General features: G+C 30.3%; 1 protein-coding gene and 1 long non-coding RNA gene across 3 annotated transcripts; both read right to left on the bottom strand.

Moving 5' to 3' along the window:
* Positions 1 to 464: 464 nt before the first annotated feature.
* On the bottom strand, positions 465 to 2072 carry LOC120577284 (uncharacterized). Of its 2 annotated transcripts, none has more exons than XR_005643353.1 (2): positions 875 to 2072; positions 465 to 765 (listed from the first exon to the last, which is right to left on the bottom strand). It is a non-coding gene; the product is annotated as an uncharacterized lncRNA (long non-coding RNA). The 2 variants fall into 2 exon arrangements; XR_005643354.1 differs by having other exon boundaries at positions 465 to 785.
* Positions 2073 to 7459: 5387 nt separating this feature from the next.
* On the bottom strand, positions 7460 to 14568 carry LOC11405189 (cytochrome P450 90B1). The gene is made up of 8 exons (XM_024771739.2): positions 14268 to 14568; positions 13657 to 13981; positions 13408 to 13560; positions 12907 to 13158; positions 12673 to 12765; positions 12482 to 12560; positions 11798 to 11904; positions 7460 to 7946 (listed from the first exon to the last, which is right to left on the bottom strand). Exons 1-8 carry the CDS (start codon positions 14468 to 14470, stop codon positions 7707 to 7709), a joined length of 1452 nt encoding a protein of 483 aa, XP_024627507.1. The 5' UTR covers positions 14471 to 14568; the 3' UTR covers positions 7460 to 7706.
* Positions 14569 to 21781: the final 7213 nt, after the last annotated feature.

Consider the following 21781-nt stretch of genomic DNA (forward strand, 5'->3'; position numbering starts at 1 on the left):
GTGGTCACTAGGAATATTAGTCTTACCCTATGTTTAGATTTAGTTGTGTTCATTCCATTGAGATTTTGATCTAATTGGTGAGTTTTTTATTGTCACTTTCACTTTCACTTTTTTTTTTCATTTTATGTTTCATTCTTTTTATGTTTACCTCTCTGGTTATTCTCGACATGTTATGGGGGTCTTGAAATGAAGACAATTTTTTTTTTTACTTCTTTGGTTGTTACATGGCGAAAAGAAAATAGAATTTGGAACTGGAGCGGCAGTGAAGATAATTTTTTTTTTTTTTTTTTTTTGTTTCAATTGCTATACAGTATCTCTGAATAAGGATAAAGTTTCTACACACATATAACATTCCATGTTTGAAAGTATAAATTAAAATCATAGCTATTCTACGTGATTTTTTATATTTTGAAAACATTAATAATTTTCTTTTCCTTTTTTTTCTTCCAAAGTCAATAAAGACATTTTTACTTTGAATTGCTAAAAATTTATCCATTCTCTTCCTCTTCTTTGAGGCAGACCTCTCAAGTTGTCTTGAACCAAATTCAAACTTTTACTTCTATCATGATGAAGCCTCTTGCTCCATGTTCTTCTGATTTGGACATTTATATTTCTCATTTTTATCATGAAGTTAAAGTTTGTGATTCCTTACTAAGATGGGGCATCAAGGCTCCTTGAGTTGGATGGTCTTGGACACTTCACCTACTCCAAATGTCCTTGGAAGTCTCACTTTGGCATGGATTAAGTCTTGATAACATGCAAACTCTACAATTTTTGTCAGACATCTAGACGGAATGAATGAACTCGTTCTAAATGTCATGAAGATGGTGATAAAATGGTAATAGTAATAAGAAATAATACCAACAGTAAGTACCTGATAGCATCTAGGAACGTCAGGCAGCATGTAGGAACCGTGTGTCATGGCTTCTACTAACAGAGAACGGTCCCTAAACGAGTACTTCAAAAGGGATTCTTGATAGCTGACATTAACTAGATTATCTCGACAAAGCATTGAATTGCATCTCATATGTAATATTAATATTCACTTTGATACCAACTCAATCCAGAAACAACAATGCAGCCATCTCACCACCAATCAGTGCTTCAACAACATCAGCAACAACTTACCGTTTCAATTTTCTATTTCCGCGACTAAATATTTTTTCCGCGGAAATAGAAAATTGAAACGGAAAGTTGCTGCTGATGTTGTTTGAAGCACTGATTGGTGCATTCCTTAGCGCAGGTGGTGAGATGGCTGCATTGTTGTATATGGATTGGATTGGTATCAAAGTTAATATTAATATTACACCCTATGAGAGGCAATTCAATGCTTGTCCAGACAATCTAATTATTGTCAGCTATCTAGAATCCCTCTTGAATTACTCGTTTAGGGACCGTTCTCTATAGGAGACATTAAAGAAATAGATTTGCTAAATTTGCTTATGATCAGGAATTGAGTAGTAATATAGCTGCAATTGAAAGAATATATAACTGCAATTGAAGTGTTTATGTGTTGTAATCATGTCAGAGACATTAAAGAAAGAATATATAAATGCAAATGAAGGGTTATTTTATTGGCTCATAGCTGAATTTAATCGAAGATCCAATCTCCTCAACAATCTTATTCAAGATAATCGAATTTTAGAGTAAATAGCAAAACACCAATTACCTTAAATTATCGAAGAACTCCATTAAGCACTCTCTGCCAATAAAGAATATCATCAAAATAAAATCTTAATTTAATTGAGTAAATCTAAATCACATAAATTGAATCTAGAGCCTGATTTTACATGAGCATGAAATTAATTAACCGAAACATTCATAGTTCCTCATTTCCGCATAACTTGTCTTAATTAAACTTCAAATCTAAAGTAATAAATGATACCTTATTCAGTCAACAACGTAGAAAATCCAGTGATAGTGATAAATCCTTTGTGGCAAGTGTTATAATTTGTTTCTTTGTGAATTGTGATGCGTGGTATATCAATAAAGATAAACGAAAGCATAACCAGAAGAAGAAGATCACACACACACACCACCACAGCAGGGGAAGATCCCGGGAAATTCCCATGCGATCTTCCTCAAAAAAAAAAAAAAAAAATTTACCTGCCATGCAAGCGCGCCTATCATGGCAAAGGTCGGTTTCCAATCGCAAAATGTTCATCATCATGTAACTAAATTCATAACAATGCTTCTGTTACAATAATCTTCTCTTCAATTTCAATCCATGACGAAACTCATGATCATCGCAACGATCCAATTGTACCTGCAACGAGAACACTTCAACTAGATTGATGAACATGAAGAAACTCCAAAAGCAATATAAATAAGAAGATCACGCCTCCTTGAAATGATAGATCTGGGAAATTGAATTTCAGACCTACAAAAAAGGATGCATATGAAAATGAAATTAGAACAATCACGAAGGTGATTAAAGAAAAATAATCAACAAAGTAAGATTAATCATACCATGGAAAATTAACCATTGTTGTGTTTATCATGAACTGATCCATCTGGAAGAGTTTGTAGAAGGCTACAACAAGATTGATGAAGAAGTAGATATTGGTAAGAATAAAAGAAATGACGTTGTTGTGAAAATTCAGCATTTGTTTCACGCTATATATTGAGTTTAGATCCTTCTATGGGCACGTTGATGATGTGGCGGTGGTACTTATCTTTTTTTAGGCAAAAAAGGGAAGAAAAAATAAAATAAAATTGTGGTTGTATTTGCTCTTAGTTATGGGTAAGTACATATTGTTACCTGTTGGCTTTTACCATATGTATGTGGGAATGGAATAAATGTTCTTAGGAAACTTTTGACTAAAATGAGTAGAATATAAAATAAGAAAATTAAAAGTTGATATTATAACAAATTCATTGTTTTTCATTTTGAACAAATTCAATGTTTGTTATGATGTACATTGAAAGTTACAATATCAATATTTTACTTGGTCAAAAGTTGAGAAGTTTATAGCATGGTCCTTAATTTTAAAACACTACTAGAAAAATTGAAAATAGTGACGGGTAAAATCCGTCTCTAAAATAAGAAATTTCCATCACCAAATAATCTAGAGACGGAATTAAAGACGGATCTATGTCTGTCTTTGATTTCTCGGTCTCTAAACAATTTAGAGACGGATTTTATATTCTGTCTCTGAGGGAGACAGAACATTTCCGTCACTAACCACCAATATCCGTCTCAAAGATATAATAAAAGAAGAAATTAAATCCGTCTCAAACACATATAATTCCGTCTCTGTGTAGAGACAGACTCCAAATTCCGTCTCTAATAATAATATATTTTTTTTAAAAAAATATTCAGCATAAAAATAATTTTTATGTTGGTAATTTGGTAACTCTATAATATATAGGTGTAAGCCTGCATACAAAATTTATTTGCTTAAGTCTAGATATATAATAATCTAATAGACCATAAGTTGTTTATTTACATCAACTTAATTAAGCTACACAATTCACATTCTAAGTAATGTATAGACCATAGTAGTTGTACAAACAATATTTCCAGCAAAGTTGTTAAAATAATTTCGGTGAGTCAAGAACTCTGCAATCTCAGCAATAGTTTCAACAACACCAAAAGGAATGCCATTTTCAATACCCTGCCAAAAGCAAAATCAAGAAAACAATGAACATAATTGTCTACAGAAATTCTTTGGCATATACAGTAGGACTGATCTACAACACATGCACGAGCTACATGTCTAGAGATATACACTAGCAAGTAACAAACTACTTGGCAACTATAAAAGTCAAAGTTGTAGAATCAAAATGTTACAAAATAGGATGCTTTATAGGATATCCTAGTCATCTTATATTCTTAAGCTCAACTAAATTTATTCAAACAAGGTTTCTACTCCTGAACCATTAAGTCATACCATAACAATTGATGAAACTAATGAGTAGCTAATGTTAAAGTTGACCTAAAACAAAATAGTTTTAACATGCTTACCTTATCAACCATAGACTTGGTCTTCTCAATTGTATTATCACTCCAACCTACATTGAATCAAATTTCCCATGTAAAAAATCAGCCACAATGATGAGAGAAGAGGGTTTGTGTAATTTAATAATAACCAATGACCTTAGACACAAGTCCTACAATAATAAGCACAGTGAGCCGAAAGCCACAAAAACTGCCCTCTCCGAATGATACACCAGAAAAACAAACAGAGCTCTGCCAGGCACCAGAACATAATCGCCCCACTAGAAAAGGAAAAAAGATACAACAACATACCTAATATGCAGCCAAACAGACAGGCGACACACACACACACACTGCTGCTGAAACCTGCCACCAAACAGCAGATGCAGAACAACAACAAGAGAAAACATCCACCCACCAAAAAGTAGAAAAAAGAAGCATAAAAGAAATAGGAATGTGGCAAGAATGACTTTTGATCAGAATGACTTTGTGAAATGTGAATCGATGGGGGGAGTTTTGGGGTCAATTGAGTTTTGGAGCCAACGTAGAGGTAAAAAGGGTTAGATTTTGTTTTTAAAAAATATATATATAATTACTTAGAGACGGATTTTGACACCGAAAACATTTGTCACGGAAAATTTTGTCTCAAATATCAGTCTCTAACCTTAGAATTTCAAATCCGTCTCAAACTATAAAATTTTGTCTCTAATTCCGTGTCAGTTAGTGACAAATCAAATTCCATCTCTAAACTCCGTCGTTATTTAGAACTTTTCTAGTAGTGAAAGTCCACCCATGGTCCCTCCAAAATGAACTTCAATAACAAGTTTTATAAAAAAATAATTGTTCAATGGTCCCACACATCAAAAAAAAAAAATTAAGTGTAACAATGGCTATTACTTTTGTGGGCTTAAATGCTCTTTCGGTCCCTTAACTATTTAATTGGTATCGCTTTGGTCCTTTAACTAAAAAAAAGATTGTTTGAGGATTTTAAGTTTTTTTTTAGTCTCGTTTTGGTCCCATCTGTTAGGTTTCCGTTAGGGTTTTAAAAAAAAGTTAACTCCTGAACATGTGTCACCTTGTCATTGGCTCTGAGTTTTTTTTTTTACAAATTTTTTTTTTTTTTTAAAATATATTTTTTTTTTGTAAAAAAAAAAATCTCAAAGCCAATGACAAGATGACACGTGTCCACACTTAACGTTTTTTATTAAAACTAACGGAAACCTAACAGAAGGGACCAAAACGAGACTAAAAAAAAAATTAAAATCCTCAAACAATTTTTTTTTTAGTTAAGGGACCAAATCGATACCAATTAAATAGTTAAGGGACCAAAAGAGCATTTAAGCCTACTTTTGTGCCTCCCATATAACACCAAAATCTCTTACACTCTGTTTGGTTGAAGAGAAATAGGGAAGAGAGAAAGAGATAAGAGAGAAAGAGGGAAGAGATGGTACTTTTCTCTTGTTTGGAATGCAGAGAAATAGGGAAGAGAGATTTAAAAACTATAGGGCCCACCACTTTTTATCTTCTCTCCAAAGTAGGGAAGAAAGGGGAGAGAAAAGTTTATAGTCTTTGTTATTCCTACTTTGCCCTTACCTTCAAATGTTACAACGTTCTCATGGCATTCAACACCTATCCAATGGTACAACTACTGGAGGCTGCAGGCATGCACCGTAGTGGAGCAACGTTGAAGCAACAAAAGAGAAAAGTAGTAGTAAAAACAATTTGTAGTAAAAATACAAGTAAATATAATATTTATTTTTGTTTAAAAAAATTATTTTAATTTCTTAATTAAGTTAAATTAAAATAAACTACATTAACTTCATTACAAAATTAAATTGAAATATGATAAAATTATCAAAAAAACTTTCTCAGTATAAGGATATTTTGGTCCTTTTAAAAATTAAACACACTTCTTTCTTCTATATTTCTTTTCTTTCTCTCTTGTACCAAACAACCCATCAAATCTACTCTATTTCTCATCTCTTTCTCTATTCCCATACTCTCTCTCACTTATTTCTCTCTTCACAACTTCTCTTCTAAACCAAACACACCCTTAGTCCAAAATCATTTTCATCCTCTCTTTCTCTCTCTTCATCGCTTGATTCTTCATCTTCTATCTCTTCTTCACCTTCATTAATTAATCACATGCTTATCTGTTTGTTACATAGTTTGTTACATTTTTTAAATGATAAAGGAAAAAATTTGACATTTTTTTTTAGAGAAGGAAAAAATCAGACATATATATATTTATATCGTGTTTGTTACATTTTTTTTAATATTTAAATTTATACTTATCTATTTGTTACATGTGTTATTTGTATTCAAAATTGAGGGTATTTTTAAAAATAAAAAGTCAACCCAAAAGAGTTGAAAGGGGTGTTTTCTTTATATATAGTATAGATAAAGATTTTGTAATTGGTTTAGCTAAAATTGCGACAACAATTACTCTAATGGATAAGATCAAACAGGAAATTTAACCACTAATCAATTCAACAAAATTTGTGGACAAAATAAAAAAGAAACAAAACCACAAAAATGGAGAAAACAAACTCATTGGTTATGAATGAAGAAAAGATAGGAAACTAGTTGAATTCTTATTCTTATCACAATCAAATGTAAGGTAAATTTATGGAAAATGATATCCATGAATAAAAAAAATAATTACTATTATTGTTAGAGTAGTATTTGAACATCCATTTGTTTGACAACCAAATAGACAACCTTATTTTTACAAAGAAAAGTATGTATTGACACAAAAATCAAAGTAATAGAGAGAAAATAAAAATGTAATGTGAGTATGAGAGAGAAAGTTGTCACAAAAGTTGTTATAAAATGGTTGTTCAAATATCATTTCTCTTATTGTTATCATTATCAAGTATTTAAAAATTAAATACTGCAATTTAAAGATTATTAATGTGTATTCTATTTTATGTGGGACCTTCGCTCTCTATTTTTTCAATGGAGAAAACTTAGGTACAATTTCTTAGGTGCTTTTCGTATGGTTCTTAACTAAAAATACCGTTATTTCCTCAAATCCATAATTTTCTCAAAGTTTGTTATATCAAAAAAATATGTTTTTTTAGTTAAGAACCGTACGAAAAGCACATAAGAAATTGTACCTAAGTTTTCTCTTTTTCAATTCACTTCACACTGGTTCAAAATCTTATTATAATTGGTGTGTAATCTTCCAATTTCCTTCCGACTTCACACTGTTCCAACAACAACTATTAAGAAAAGAAATGACGACAAAGGATTCCCTTATCTTAAACCATGACCCATCCCAAATTCTTTTATCGGACTGCCATTTACCAATACTTGAATTGTAAATAATCAACTCACTTCGAAAAAGTATTATATGATTTTCTTTCAAGGTAGTTTCGGTTTAGTTTAAAACCACCATAACTGACGCCCTGAACCTTCATACCAACTAGGTTCGGTTATGTTTTCCTCCTAAACTGAACCATTGCGCTGGTGTAAAAAACAATCCAAAATCACGATGCTTGAAAATTATGAAGGATATAAAATTTAATAGATAATGCACTAAAGATTATTAGAATATTTACAAAAGGTAAATTGCAGCGACCGTTGAAAAGTACATGTTATGCTGCCATAAAACTAAAGGATGGCTTAGGAAGATAAAATCAAAGCAGCATGGAATTGTTCACATTAAATAAATCTACTTCGATATGTAAATTGAAAAAACTACTACTATAAGGACTCTTATTATTTATGGTACCAAGAGGGGTTCAGATGGATTTTGTTGATATTAAAGAGTGGCTTGGCTTTGGACTCTAATTGGCAAACCTTTGGGAAAATCAACAAAAGGGTATACAATAGGTTGATCAACATCGACCATGTCCCAGTTGTATTTGAGGATGATATGGTGAATGAAAACAGCCATTTCAAGTTTGGCTAATTCTAATCCTGCACATAGCCTTGGTCCTCCTCCAAATGGCATGAAGTTGTTATTGCTCATGCTTGCACAATTTCCACTTTTACTACTAACCTACAATTACAACATCAATATCAATCCAAATATCAAAAGGAAATAGAAAGAGTGTTGATAGCATTATTAAAAAAAAAAAAAAGGTCATTACGTTTCTTACTTTATGAATTTATCGCGCGTCCTATTTAAATTCTAAATTCAAATTATTTTAACATGTTTTGAAAGTTTTTATGGAATATTTATGTCGTTTGAATTATATAATTATGACAAAATAGGGTGTGTGAGAAATCAATAGGGTGGAAAAATAATTTCAAAAAATAATTTCGTGTTGATAGCATTATATATTGGATAGCAATAATGGGCTCAAGGAGCAATAGTATATTTTGGGCCATAAAGAAGTCAAAATAGCTGAACGTAAGTTAACTCACGCTGAAAAATACAATTATGTGAGTATATTAAGTTGAAAATACATTTGCGTGAGTTAACTCACGCTCGGCTATTTTGACGGGAATGAGCAAAAACAGATAAGAGAAGAGCAATTAGCATAGTATGGGTTGCAACTCTTCTCCACTTTGATACTTGAAAATTGTTGTTTCTACTACAAATTTTGTTTGAAAACACATAAAAATTACACATTTAACTTCAACGGTAGCTGATACTGTTTGACTTCCTTCATTTTCTTTTTCCATAAATGATAGTTAACTGTCGTTGGGATTAAATATGTAATCTTGATGTGTTTTCAAGCAAAATCTGAAGTGGAAACAACAAGATTCTTGATATTTTTTTTAGATAATTACTTTCGAATTATAGTGTGTCTAGGAAAAACAATTCCTTAGTATGGGACGACCTTGAATTACAAGAAATTCTCTTGCTCTGAAGAGGCTGGAGTCAATATTAAACTCATGTAAACTAAACTAAACTAAAATCTTTTGTTTTAATTGGTTAGGTTGATAATTTCTGTAAAACAAATCGAATTGAAAAAGTTTATATTCGATAAATTGAACAGTAAATAATAATATTCTTTTAAGGAAATAAATAATAATATTTGAATAAACTTGTCAAAAAAATTTATATTTGAATAATATATAAAATAGTAAGAAAATATTTATTTATTTATACAAATTATAATTTATTTCACTGTCTTAAATGAAGTCACTAAGTAAAATCCTTAGATTTTTCTCTAAAATAAAAAAAGTAAAATCCTTAGATTTAACTCTTTCATTTTTTTTGGTACAAGATTCAACTTTTTAATATTTATCCACCAAGATAATTTTTTAACTAAGAATCTATCTACACTAACAACCTCTTTTAATAATTAACTCTTGAATAGAGAATTATAATCGAATAAAGTACATCCTAAAATATAGTATATGATCCATAAAAAGTACATCCTATATAATGTATATGATACCAAAAAAAAAGTATACCCTATAATATTAATTTCAAGATCCTGATTTAGAATATTTATCTATTAATAATTTTTGCTTACTATTTACGTTCACTTTTTCATATGTGTATTTTATAATATTTTCTTTTCGGTTACGTATTTTATAATATAATTCCAAAAGCTTTTCATATTTCTTTTGATAAAATTATTAACTAAATAAACCTGAGAAAAGGAAAAGGACAAGCACAAATGCACGTGCAAGTAGGAGACCCACATTTAGACAGACATTTATTTGTACTGGAATCACAGGGGGCCTGCCCACACGTGCACAAAAATGGGTCATTTGCATCATCATCGCTAAGCTTTTCAATATCCCTCTAGGTTTTTGATTAGGACACTTCACTTCACCCCTAAGCTTTTCTATATATTTTTTCTCAATAATATATGTAGGTTTTTTTTTTTTTTTTTTTTGAGGAATATATGTGTAGGCTTTATAAATAGATATATATAAGTTCTTTTAAAAAAAATAGATATATAAGTTTTATATAATATGCACAATAAAATTACTCCTTGTACCATACCATACATATATAAAAATTTTGACCTTTGTTTTTTAACAGCAAATCAATTTTCTATCTTAGGATTAATAAATTTTATCAGATTTTATTTAATTGAAATGTAGAATTTATTGATCAAATGTGAAATAACCTTGTGCATGGTGAAATATTTATCTTGCATCGTAGATTTAACTTATAAAGTTATAATCACCAACAATAAATTGATCCAAGTGATAAGAGATTTAAGCTTCTTAAGCATGTGATCGGGAGTTTAATTTCTTACTTATGTGTATGGAATAAAACTGGTTGGGAGGTGAGAATCCACCTTATGTATTCACAAATTCTCTGAAATAGATTAGTTACTTATAAAATTTGATTTATAATCTATAATATAATTCGATCTAGCGTACTAGGGATGTTTTCTAAACAAATACTTCTTCAGTCTCGAGTCTCAAATATACTATAAGTATCAACTGATAAAAAGATGATGTATTTAATCTAAACTTTATGCTAAAATAATATTTTGATTGACTAGAGGCAAAACTTGAGAAAAGAAATATCCAAATTGGTCATTCATGTCAACAAAATAAAATCTTCAAGTTTGTCATAATGAGATTTTGGATATATGATTGCATATAAGAAATTGTTTCAGTAAAATTGCACTCGTGAATGGCTTTACTACCAATCCAATCAGGCAGGGATCTTTGATGAAGATAATATTTGATGAATAAAAAAAACAAACATATAATTCAGTGATTAATTTGCACCTCTGAATTGTCTATATTTACGCAAGCATGTCAACAAATATAAACAATACTATCACTAATAAGTCCACGAAAATATGTAACACATTTCCATTCTCAAGAGTTATAAAGAATAGATTCAATATACAGTCACTCTTTATGAAGAGCATTTCAATTAATAAATTATTTTCGTACTTGGAAAGTGGAAAGTATATGAGTATGTATATAATGCAATGCATGTTCATTATTGTAACAAAAATATGCATGTATATTGTACTATACTTTATGAAATCTGACTAAGTCAAGAAAATAATGATGGAGAAGATCAAGCATTTCTTTTCAGCTTTGTCAAAGCAGTACGGCGTGTCTACCTCAGGTAGGGGTCTAATTCTTAAGCACCCAACTTACCAAGACCCACAGGTTTGTTTATAAACAAGGGACTCATCTACTATATTACTAATACTATGACAATGAATAAATGATAACATGACATTTTTTAAAATGAAATCATAATGAATATTCTACTAGAGATATGAATATTGATATTGGACATCATTTTTTTTTTTTCGCGAGTGTTGAGATTAATATCTTAAGTGAGAGGTAAAATCTTTTTAAGAGTTTTAATGCTACTGTAAGGCTGGATTCAAACCTAATACATTAGAAAAACTCGCACCATCTCATTCGGATGTTCTTGAATGACAACGTATTTCTATGCGATCGAGATATGTTTTGTGTTGTTTAATATTTTTTAGCTCAATCTTGTTTTTTGTGTACACAATTTGATAATCTAAGAAACAAATGTTATTAGGTATTCATATAATTTGTATTTGTGTTCCAATATCATTTCTCTTCTAGTTAATAGGTATTATACACCTTCTTTATTTGTTCTAACCTACAAGTATAAGCAAATAGTAATACCCTTGGGAACTTTTGGCAAAAAATTCAACCCCTCAACTCAACTAATTTTTGTTTACAAAACAGGCTACACCTACTCAAACACCAATTCAATTCTTTAATTAGTTAGTGCTAATTAATATTTTTCCTTTTTATCTAGAACAAATTATTTAGTCCTCGTGAGCTTAGCTCAGCTGGTTTGAACAATGCATAATATATGCAAGGTCCGGGGTTCAAACCCCAGCCTCCACCAAAAAAAGAACAAATTCTTTAAACATTGGCTTTAATTAGAAAAAGAAAAGTGCAAGAATGGTTATAAGTAGAAATGACCTGCCATCTCCAAGGATTGAAGTGTTGAGGTTGGTCAAAATTTGAAGGATCCAAATGTACCGCTGAAATCACCGGAAGGACTTTCCATCCACATGGAATGTCATAACCTTTCAAACACAAACATACATTTTTAATACTCAAAAATACCTTCGAATTTCCCTTTTACTATAACACCTAAACCAACCTTTACTCTTTCTTTTTCCTCTTTCCATTATAGAATAATTTATAAACACCTTCTAACCAAAAATATCATATAACTATAAATAGGAAAGTTCTATATGGCGGTCCACTGTGATAGATGGTCTATCGTAGATTAATAATTGAAAATCTAAATACAAATGACGTCGGTTTTTGGAAATAGAAGTTCACGATCTCTTTATCGTAAGGTATTAGAAAGTGATATGATCCGTGTTAATTTGAAAATAGAAGTTCATAATTCTTGTAACTGTTTTCCTTTATTTTGTAAAATCAACATTGATTAGGTCACCTTTCATTTATGTTGAGTTGAGGAAAACGACACCTGAGTTTTTACATCTGCATATGGTCGTTGTTGTTTTGAGCAATTTTTAAGTACCGTCTAAGGTGAACCACATATCAAGGTGTTCCACGAAAAAAAAACTTGTCATGTAAACAAATAGTAATATTCTTTTTAAAAAAATAGTAATATTGTCCTCAAATACTTACCTTTGTAATGAACATCTTTGATAGCCTTCCTGTGAAGGAATCTCACAACATTACCCAACCTTAGTGTTTCATTCACAACCTTTTTCAAATAAAAGACAAAATAAATTTCTTATTAGTATAGTAGTACTAGTATTTTTCAATTTTTTCAATACTAGTATTTAAAATATAAAACAATAATTATTGTGACTTACACAATGAGTAAATTCCATTCTTTTATAATCATCCCAAGTTAATTCAACCTCCCCTGCTTTCTTCTTGGATCTAGCTATTTCTCTATGCTCTTCCTATTATTTTCCAAAAAATAAAAAATAAGAATTAGTATAGTACTCCACGTAGTTTTTATACATGTGTTTGAAGTTGAACAGTAAAATATTAAGACATGTTACTTAGAAAATATTGCACGTATCATTGTGTCACTAGCTTACCCTTAATTGTTGTATAGCTTGAGGACAACTAGGCAAAAAGTAAATAGCTAGAGCTATAGCCACAGATGAAGTTTCATGGCCAGCAAAAAGTAAACTTAGAATCAAGTCAAGAATTTGCTCAGTGGAAAGATTTGAATGCTTTAAAACCCAATTTAGAAGATCATTTTCCTCCATCCCTTTTTTTCCTTCTTGGTTTCTCTTCACCCTTTCTTCCATTTTCCCCTCTATGAACTTCAATATATTGTTCCTAGACTGTAAAATAATATATTGAAGAAAAAAAATATTATAGTAAAAATTATAGATAAAAGGAAATAATATGAACTTTGAGTGTTGACTTGACAGTGTGTTTTATTGACAGTAAGTTTGACAGAATTACGAAAATCAGTGTTCATAGTTAAAACTACACTGATCGAACAAAATTACGTGCGGCTGTAATTATGTCAAATTTACCGTCAATTCAAACAAATATTTAATGTTATCTATTTTTTTTTTTATTATTACCTTTAATGCTTTTCTGTATGCAGTTCCTGGCAAATTCAAAGGAGCAGAAACAACACCTTTCATGAAACAGACATACTCTTTTTTCAACTGTTCTGTCTCAAGATTCCCTGGATCCAAACTCATGATTTGTTTGGCCATCAAATTGAAGGTGAACTTCATGCATTTAAAAGAGAATAAAAAAATAGTTGGTTACTATTTTGTACTAGAAAAAATAAATATAAAAATTGACAAGAAATTGAAAAAACTTACCTTTTTTGCTTCATCTTGAGCTGAAAATGTACAATTTTCTTTCCAAGAGCTTAGAACAAAAAGGGTATGCTTCTCCATATCTTTCAAAAAATGTGTTTTAAGCCTAGCATAGCTCATAAAGTTTAGTGATATATTCCTCATTTCCCTATGCATGTCACCTACTAAAACCAACATTGACCATTTTCCAAGTATTCCACCAATGCTTTTTGGATAGCTACACTCAAACAATTTTCCATCATTTTGTAATATGAACCTATTCAATTCTGCATCTGCTGATACAATAGCTGGCCCTCCAAACAAATTTGACTTGTAAATTGTCCCATACCTGCACATATAGGACAGGTTTTAATTAAGAGCAATGTTATTTGAACAACCTTTTTATGTGACAATTTGTTGGACAACCACATTATACAAAGAAATTTAGGTAGTTGCACAAATATCAAAGCAACAGAGAGAGAAAGTAGAAGAACAATGTGTGTATGAGGGAGAAAGTTGTCATAAAAGTTGTCAAAAAGTGGTTGTTCAAATATCATTTCTCTTTAATTAAAGTTTAATCCTTTTCTTTTGTTTTTCATGAAACAGAAAATGGGGGTGTGGACAGTAATAATTACCTTGCTATGTGATTTTCCATAAATTCTCCCATTGTGGTGGCAGTGTAAGGCTTCAAATAACCAATGGTTTCTCCTATAAAGGGCCATCCCATTTTTCCAGGTGGAAGATTATACCTTGTTTTCTTTCTTTTGATGAAAATGAAAATCAAAGAAAGAACAAAGATGGAAGAAAGAAAACTGCAAGTTAAGTATGAGTTAGACATGTTGAGCTAGCTAGCTAATAAATTTTTGCTAAAAGATGAGAAAAAGTTTTGCAAGTTTTTGAATGGAGGAAGAGCTAGCTAATGAAAGTGTGAAGGAAATAGGGTGCTTTTATAAGCTTCCCTTCTGTCATTAAGTAGAAAAGAAACAGCGCAAAGTAGCAAAGAATTTGGCTTTACACTTTGGAAAAACATGCTCTACTTACGATAAATGTTTAATTGTGATTTTGATTCTCCTATTTTAATCATTTTATTTTTCTATTTTAAAATTTGATAGATCCGTCAATCATATTTTTTTTTTTTAACAAGAGTTATATTTTTAAATAAAAAAATTGGTGATGTAGTAACCGTCCAATTTGAATTATTGTTATTGTCTCTCGAATTTTCAAATCCAAATACTATCGCGTAACAATTTGTTGGCGTCATCTCTTGGGCATAATCCAAGTTATGGGTGGTGAAGTATTTTCAACGCAATATTCATTGTTCATGTAGGATCCATTATGGACTTTTTTGTATTATTACCCTTTCCGAACACCCATTCATTGTTCATGTGGGATCTATTATGGACATTTTTGTATTATTACCCTTTCCGGACACACATGTAGTTTTATGGAAGCAATCAAGATTATTGAGAAAAAACTGAAATCCTCTCAAAATCGTTGGGCAAGCATATCTTTCGCCAGACGATTCTCTGTTGATGATGAAAGACATTTAATTGAAATGACTGGGCAATCAGGTTTTTCGTTGGGAAAAGTTATGACAAAACTCTATGAAGAGATATCAAAATTACATATATTTTTTTAGTATCTTTTGCGTTTTCTAAGTTATAAAACAAGAGATAGAAGGAGAGAGTGTTCTACAAGGACAAAGTTGATGTTGGAAAAGATCAAGGCATCATCTTTAACGTCAAATATCTTTTCTTCTCGTTATGTCTTGTAAGGTTATATATAAATAATTATTTCTATTGTTGGGATTAAGTATAGTTTGCTATGACTCTATACTTGATCTTAGCTGGTGGTATTTAAATCATATTTTGTTATATTGATTTCTCTATTTCTTCACTTAATGATTTTTCGATGTGCACAATTTGAAATTGACTTTTTGACTTAGAAAGTGATAGACATAGACTTCCTTTGTAAGGTACATGGGTAAAGGCATTTGTGGATTCTAGTTGCAAAACATCGGGCTAGGTTTGCAATCACACACACAATCGTACGCGTGATGTAATTCCATTTATTAGATAATTGAGTGAGACATTAAAGATTATAGAATAGAATGGATCTCCCGATGTATAGAGAGCGATAAGTGAATGTAAAATTGAAATATGAGGAGTATATAATTAATCAAGGAAGGACTTTAGATGAAAATTTGTAATCCCAACAATATTACCTATATATTCTTGTATCCCATTTTAAGTGCATACATAATTTAATCAACCTACCTTATCTTACCTTAATAGTTCTACAAACAGGAAATTATAGTTGTTTACCTTACCAAAGAGAAATGATAAAGTTACCATGCAACGTTTGTAATAGGATTTCGGTCTATTTTTAAGTTCAAACACCTTCTTAGGTATGTCACCTCCCTAGGTCTGGTAAAAGCATTAAGACCTTTGTATAATAAAATTAATCATGACACACATAAAATAATAGAATACAAGACTTAATTAAAATTAATCCAGCAAAATAAAATAGAGGTTCGTCTTAGAACCCTGCTTAATTACAGTTTAGCTACTCATGACAACTAAAGACCAATTACAAAAGAAATAAAACATGCCCTAAAGAGTAAGGAGAGAGACTCCTAGCTTCTAAGATTTGCCTTCCTCTTGAACCACTTCGCTCTAAATAGGAATTTGTCAATGAAAAAAGTTGTATTTATGGGCTTATTTCTAAGTGGATTTGGGCTGAAAAACTGAGCTTTTTCACCAAATCTGCAACCAAAAAACAACAAAAAGTTGTTAGCTTTCTTGGAGAATGGCCAAAACCCATAAATGTGCATTTTAATTTTGGAGGTGAAGGGCAACATGTATCTATGGGCGGTCCTATTTCACCTGGTTGTGCACATAAAATGGAAAATTCAAGGCACTAACAACAAAAGCTTTCCGTTAATAGAGTTTTCAATTCTTACGCCCTTACCTCTTAACATTTTGAATTTGTTTATGAAACATGTCTTCAAAAGAATTTGCATGATTAGAAACAAAAAAAAAAGAATTTAGTTAGAATCAATAAGGAATACCTTAAATGTCAATATGAATTTGAATTTTATGTTTTACTAAAGTTTGATCTCACTTGTTCATTAGAGAAAATTAATTGATTTTTGGAATCACTTTAGGTGTAGCATGTGAGTTGCGCGCAACCTCACATGTACTAAGAACGAGTGATAAGCAATATCGAATTTTTTTTCCGATCCTATATACCAAAAAAAATTCAAATCTAACCCCCTATCAGATTTATTTCGCAAAATGACCCACTTTCTATTTTTGTTGTTTTTTTTTTTTTTTGTCATTTTCCTCATTCCCGCCATTTGAAACGGCGGGAATGAGCCCCCTTTACCTGACACATGTCTGCACGTGACAGGTTTGACTTTTTTTTTAATATTTTTTTTCCATTATCACCATTTGAAATGGCGGGATTGAATTATTATTATTTATTTTTTCGTTTTTTGTGTTTTTGGGCAACATATGTACATTAAAAACACAAATAATAATAAATAAAAACATATTAATGATAATGATGATAAATATTATTTAAACACATAATACATAACGTTATTAACTACCGATTATTTATACTCGGACAATTTCTCCTAATGAAATTTTGCTTAATGTGTCGAATGCAGTACACATGAGCTGAACCAGTTTCTTACCAACCATTCATTGGGTCATTGAATGCGCTTTTAATTGATTCATGTATGTTGAAGACCATGTAGACGAATATTCCTTGTGTGACGTGCCTTCTTAGATTTTTTTTTTTTTAAAAACTCCATCCCTCCTTTGTCTCGCCTTCGACAAGCGCAAAGGTGATTGAAATCGTTTTGTTGTTTCCATCTTGCGCTACCGCAAGCAACAATGTCCATCTGTACTTGCCATACAACCACGTCCCCCGTCGTTGGTCTTGCAAACCATGGGTGTGGTATTTACGACCAACGACCCATACGAAATAAAAAAGATAAATTATGTGTTACGGGAGGTCATAGATTACATTGGCGTAAATGGATGCCACAGAGAAAGTAGTTTTTGTTTTTATTTCTTATGAATAAAATAATTAGTGTTTTTAAATTAATATTTATCATAATTCCCGTTTCAAATAGCGGGAATGATGAAAACGACAAAAAAAACCAACAAAAATAGAAAGTGGGTCATTTTAAAAAATAAATCTAATAGGAAATCAGATTTAAAAAATTTTTGGCATACAGGGTCGGAATTTTTTTTTCCAATTATACACCGTTTATTATGTATTAATCTTACGCTATTCAAATCTCTACAGAGTCATGTAAGTTATCTAAGCCATTTTTCTCAATTGAGTGGTGACCTACATAGCCAAATGAAGCCAAACTTCTGAGATAGTGATCAATTGCTAACTCTTTTGAGCCAAAAAAACTAAATATTTCATTTCTTTAAATGTTTAACCCTGACCAACGAAAAAATTGCCATGAATTCAAATTGGGAATTATGGTAGTGCTTTTGGATAGGGTGAAGAGAGAAGTTTGAGTGATATGTGATGTTCAAAACTTGATATCATGCTTTATAGTGTTAGTGTAGATACAATTTTGATTAGTTGTTATATCAGGCTTCTAGTCTCTTTCTTGATAATGTTTGGCACAAAATTATAAGATACCAGAGTTGGCGTAAAAAAAAGTCAAGAACAAATTAAACTTTGCACATATGAAAGCCCTAAAGAAGTTTCAGTTCGGGCTGTTAGTGAATGTTTGTAGACGTAGAAAACAAAGAGAATTTGATGGTTTTAACACTTTTGTATGAAGATGTACGCAAAAGACAATAAATATATAACGGTTAAACACATTTTTTTAGTTTTAAGCATTTATTTGAGGAAAAATGCTATTTGTCCCGATAGGCAATGTTTAGCATGGGGAAATTGGCATATTTTCCTATCTTAGGTCAATTTAATAAGAATCATTGATTTAATATTAGTAAATGTCAATGGATAGGATTACTCTCAAATGGATAGGAACTTGGATGAGATTTTAATATTAAAAAGTTGATGGACTATTTTTTTAAATTGTAAATCACTTAATTTTTATAGATTTCGAACATGTAGAAAATAGTGTTTTATTTTCTTATACCAAATTTTTATTTTTATTTTATCAAAATAAATATTTAATTTTTTTTATTATTTAGAAATACTTGATAAAAAAATTAAGGTAAAAAATCTTTTTATGAACTAAGTGACTTTCATGTAAACGAAATAACCAAGTGATATTATTTATTTTCAAAAGAACATGTTTTCAATTAAGTTAGAAAATAAATCTCAAGAATAATTAGTTGAAATCTGAGAGTGAAACATGAAAATGTTAGCTCATGGTATTTGGGTCTATATTTTTATATCAAACAGGTTATTGAGGATGAGGCTGGGGATTGCAGATTTTCTCCTTTAGAAAAAATATTATTTGTTTAAACGGAAGTGAAAAAAAAAATAGGGTTTAAATGATATGATTTTAAAATGAGGGGTATATATTAGAATATAAATAAACAGGGATACAAGTGACAACAAGTAAAATAAAATTGATCTAATATGGAAATATTTGTCAATTTACCCATGCTAAAATTCGCCGTCCCGATAAACTAGTTCACGACCATACCACGACTAATGTTAGCATCAATCTACTTTTATTCCATCCACTCCTGAATTGTAGCAATTGTTAATCCAACGGTTATAAACTATTCGGGATAAATTATGGACAAAATTCTTCGCTTGAAATAGCACAACTGTTATTTGAGGAATCAGGTTGATAGTTAAGACATAATTCAGGGACTGCTTGATTTTTTTAATAAATTAAATAACTCAAGGATTGATTTCACAATGTGTAAATTTGTAATGACTTTCATATAAAAAAGACAAAAAAAAAAATTAAAATTTTGGATCAATTTCGTCTTTAAATACGTGGCATGTGAGTCTTTAATTGAAGAGGAGCCAGAGGGACCGTCCGCATTGAGCCTAGAACAACCACACTAGCAAGAGAGACACCACACTCTTACCCAAAATCTTAAGGCAATGAGTTTATGGGTCCTCTTACTTATAAGACGTTCAACCTTTACTATTTTATCCGATGTAGGACATATAACTCAAACTTGTACACAACAACATAAATAAACCCGTACAAACAAATTGAAGGACGGAAAATATAGGTGTGAACACATGGGAAAGATTAATCATTTCCCACCATGGGAAAGTTGGATTCAATGATTAGATTAAGTGAAGAATATATTCTTAACATGTTCTCTTAACACTAGATTTTTCTTCACACTATCTTCCAACAATTTAAAAATTCCTGAAAATTAATTTTCAGAAATTAAAAAAAATCGAAAAAATATAAAAAAAATTCAGATATTTTTTTTAAAATTCTGTAATTCATTTATTGAATGTTAGAATTTTTTTTTGAAAAAATAAAATTATTTCAATAAAAATAAAATTTTGGAAACTAAGATAAGTTTTTATTTTTCTAAAAAGAATATATTTTTTAATTTCATAATAAAATAAGATATTCTGAAAAATAAAATAAAAATCCTAAAAAAATATTTTGAAATTGAAGTTTTTTATTTTTCTAAGAAAATAAAATTCTGGAAAAAAAATTTTCAAAAAAAAAAATTCTAACATTCAATAAATGAATTACAGAATTTTTAAAAACAATTATCTGAATTTTTTACGATTTTTTTAATTTCTGAAAATTAAATTTCAGAATTTTTAAATTATTGGAAGATAGTGTGAAGAAAAATCTAGTGTTGAGAGAGCATGTTAAGAATATGTTCTTCACTTAATCTAATCATTGAATCCAACTTTCCCATGGTGGGAAAGGATTAACCTTTCCCATGTGAAATGCCACCGAAAATATATCCACTCAAAGAATAGGTTACAAACTTAAATAAATGGATAAAGATTCTCTGCACTTTTCATTTAAACTGCTGGGATTTTAGGGGATATGTCCAGTGTATCGTATGTTCAATAATAAATATGTTCTGGTCCACACTACACAACGTAACGTAAGTACACTCACAGCAGCTATGTAGTCCGGACCAACTACCGGTCTTTTATTTCTTTGACATGAACGAGGTGGTGTTTTGTACTGACACATGAAAGGACTGAGTTATATATAATTCCAGAAGACCAGTATTTTTTTTCAATTGAAACTTCAAAGTTCAAACAAATTAAGCTTCAAGGTTCAAACTTCCAAGAACGGCAGATGGGTGAAGTTTCTGTGTGTATATTTTGGTTTCTCCGATTATGATCAATTGATTTTATAGGTGTAAAATTGATTCTGACGTGTTTGATTCTTTGAGTGAAACTAATTTTACTTTCATAATTGATATTACTTGAAATTAAAATTTACTATAATGTTTTATTTTAGAATTGATTCGTACACACAAATTTATAGTTCAACTTATATTTATGTCAATGTATCTAAACATAAATCGTTTTACCTACAATTCATATTTAATCAGAATCAATTCACCGAAAATCATTTTTTTTATCATAGAATCAAGCGTACACTTAGTAGAATATTTTGAAAAGCACAAGAAAAATTGGGTATAATGAGTTTTTTTTTTTTTTTTTTTATCTTTAAAAGGTGTTAGATATTGCCACTATATATTTTCTTAAATGTTTAATGAACAACCACTTTTTCTTACACTACAATATATGATTAAAATACAAGCAAAATTATAGTTAATTTAGTTGATGTTTTTTTAACATAGATTTTAACCTTGGATGCCATATTTTATACAGTGAATCCACTTTTTTCTTTGTTTACTAACATTTTTCTCATTCAATATTTTTTTTTTAAAAGTTGTTTGATAAAGGCAAAATCCCTTAGAAACAAATATTTATCAGGGGTTTTGTGAGGAGCACAATGTCTCGTAGAGAAAGTCATCACAAATGTTTTGTGAGGGGTTATACTATTGTAAATTTGTGAAGGGCTCACCCTATCAAAAGCCATGTCAATTTGCGAGGGTTGCTCTTGTCAAACTATTGTAGCTGACTGACAAACTTTTTGTTGGTCTGACATGACGATATTTTGACTTTAGAGTTCTGCGAAAGGGTTGCCTCTGGCAAACGTAGATTAATATTTTATTCAAAAAAA

Source organism: Medicago truncatula, chromosome 8 (assembly GCF_003473485.1).
Source record: "Medicago truncatula cultivar Jemalong A17 chromosome 8, MtrunA17r5.0-ANR, whole genome shotgun sequence".
In the NCBI taxonomy this organism is placed as follows: domain Eukaryota; kingdom Viridiplantae; phylum Streptophyta; class Magnoliopsida; order Fabales; family Fabaceae; genus Medicago; species Medicago truncatula.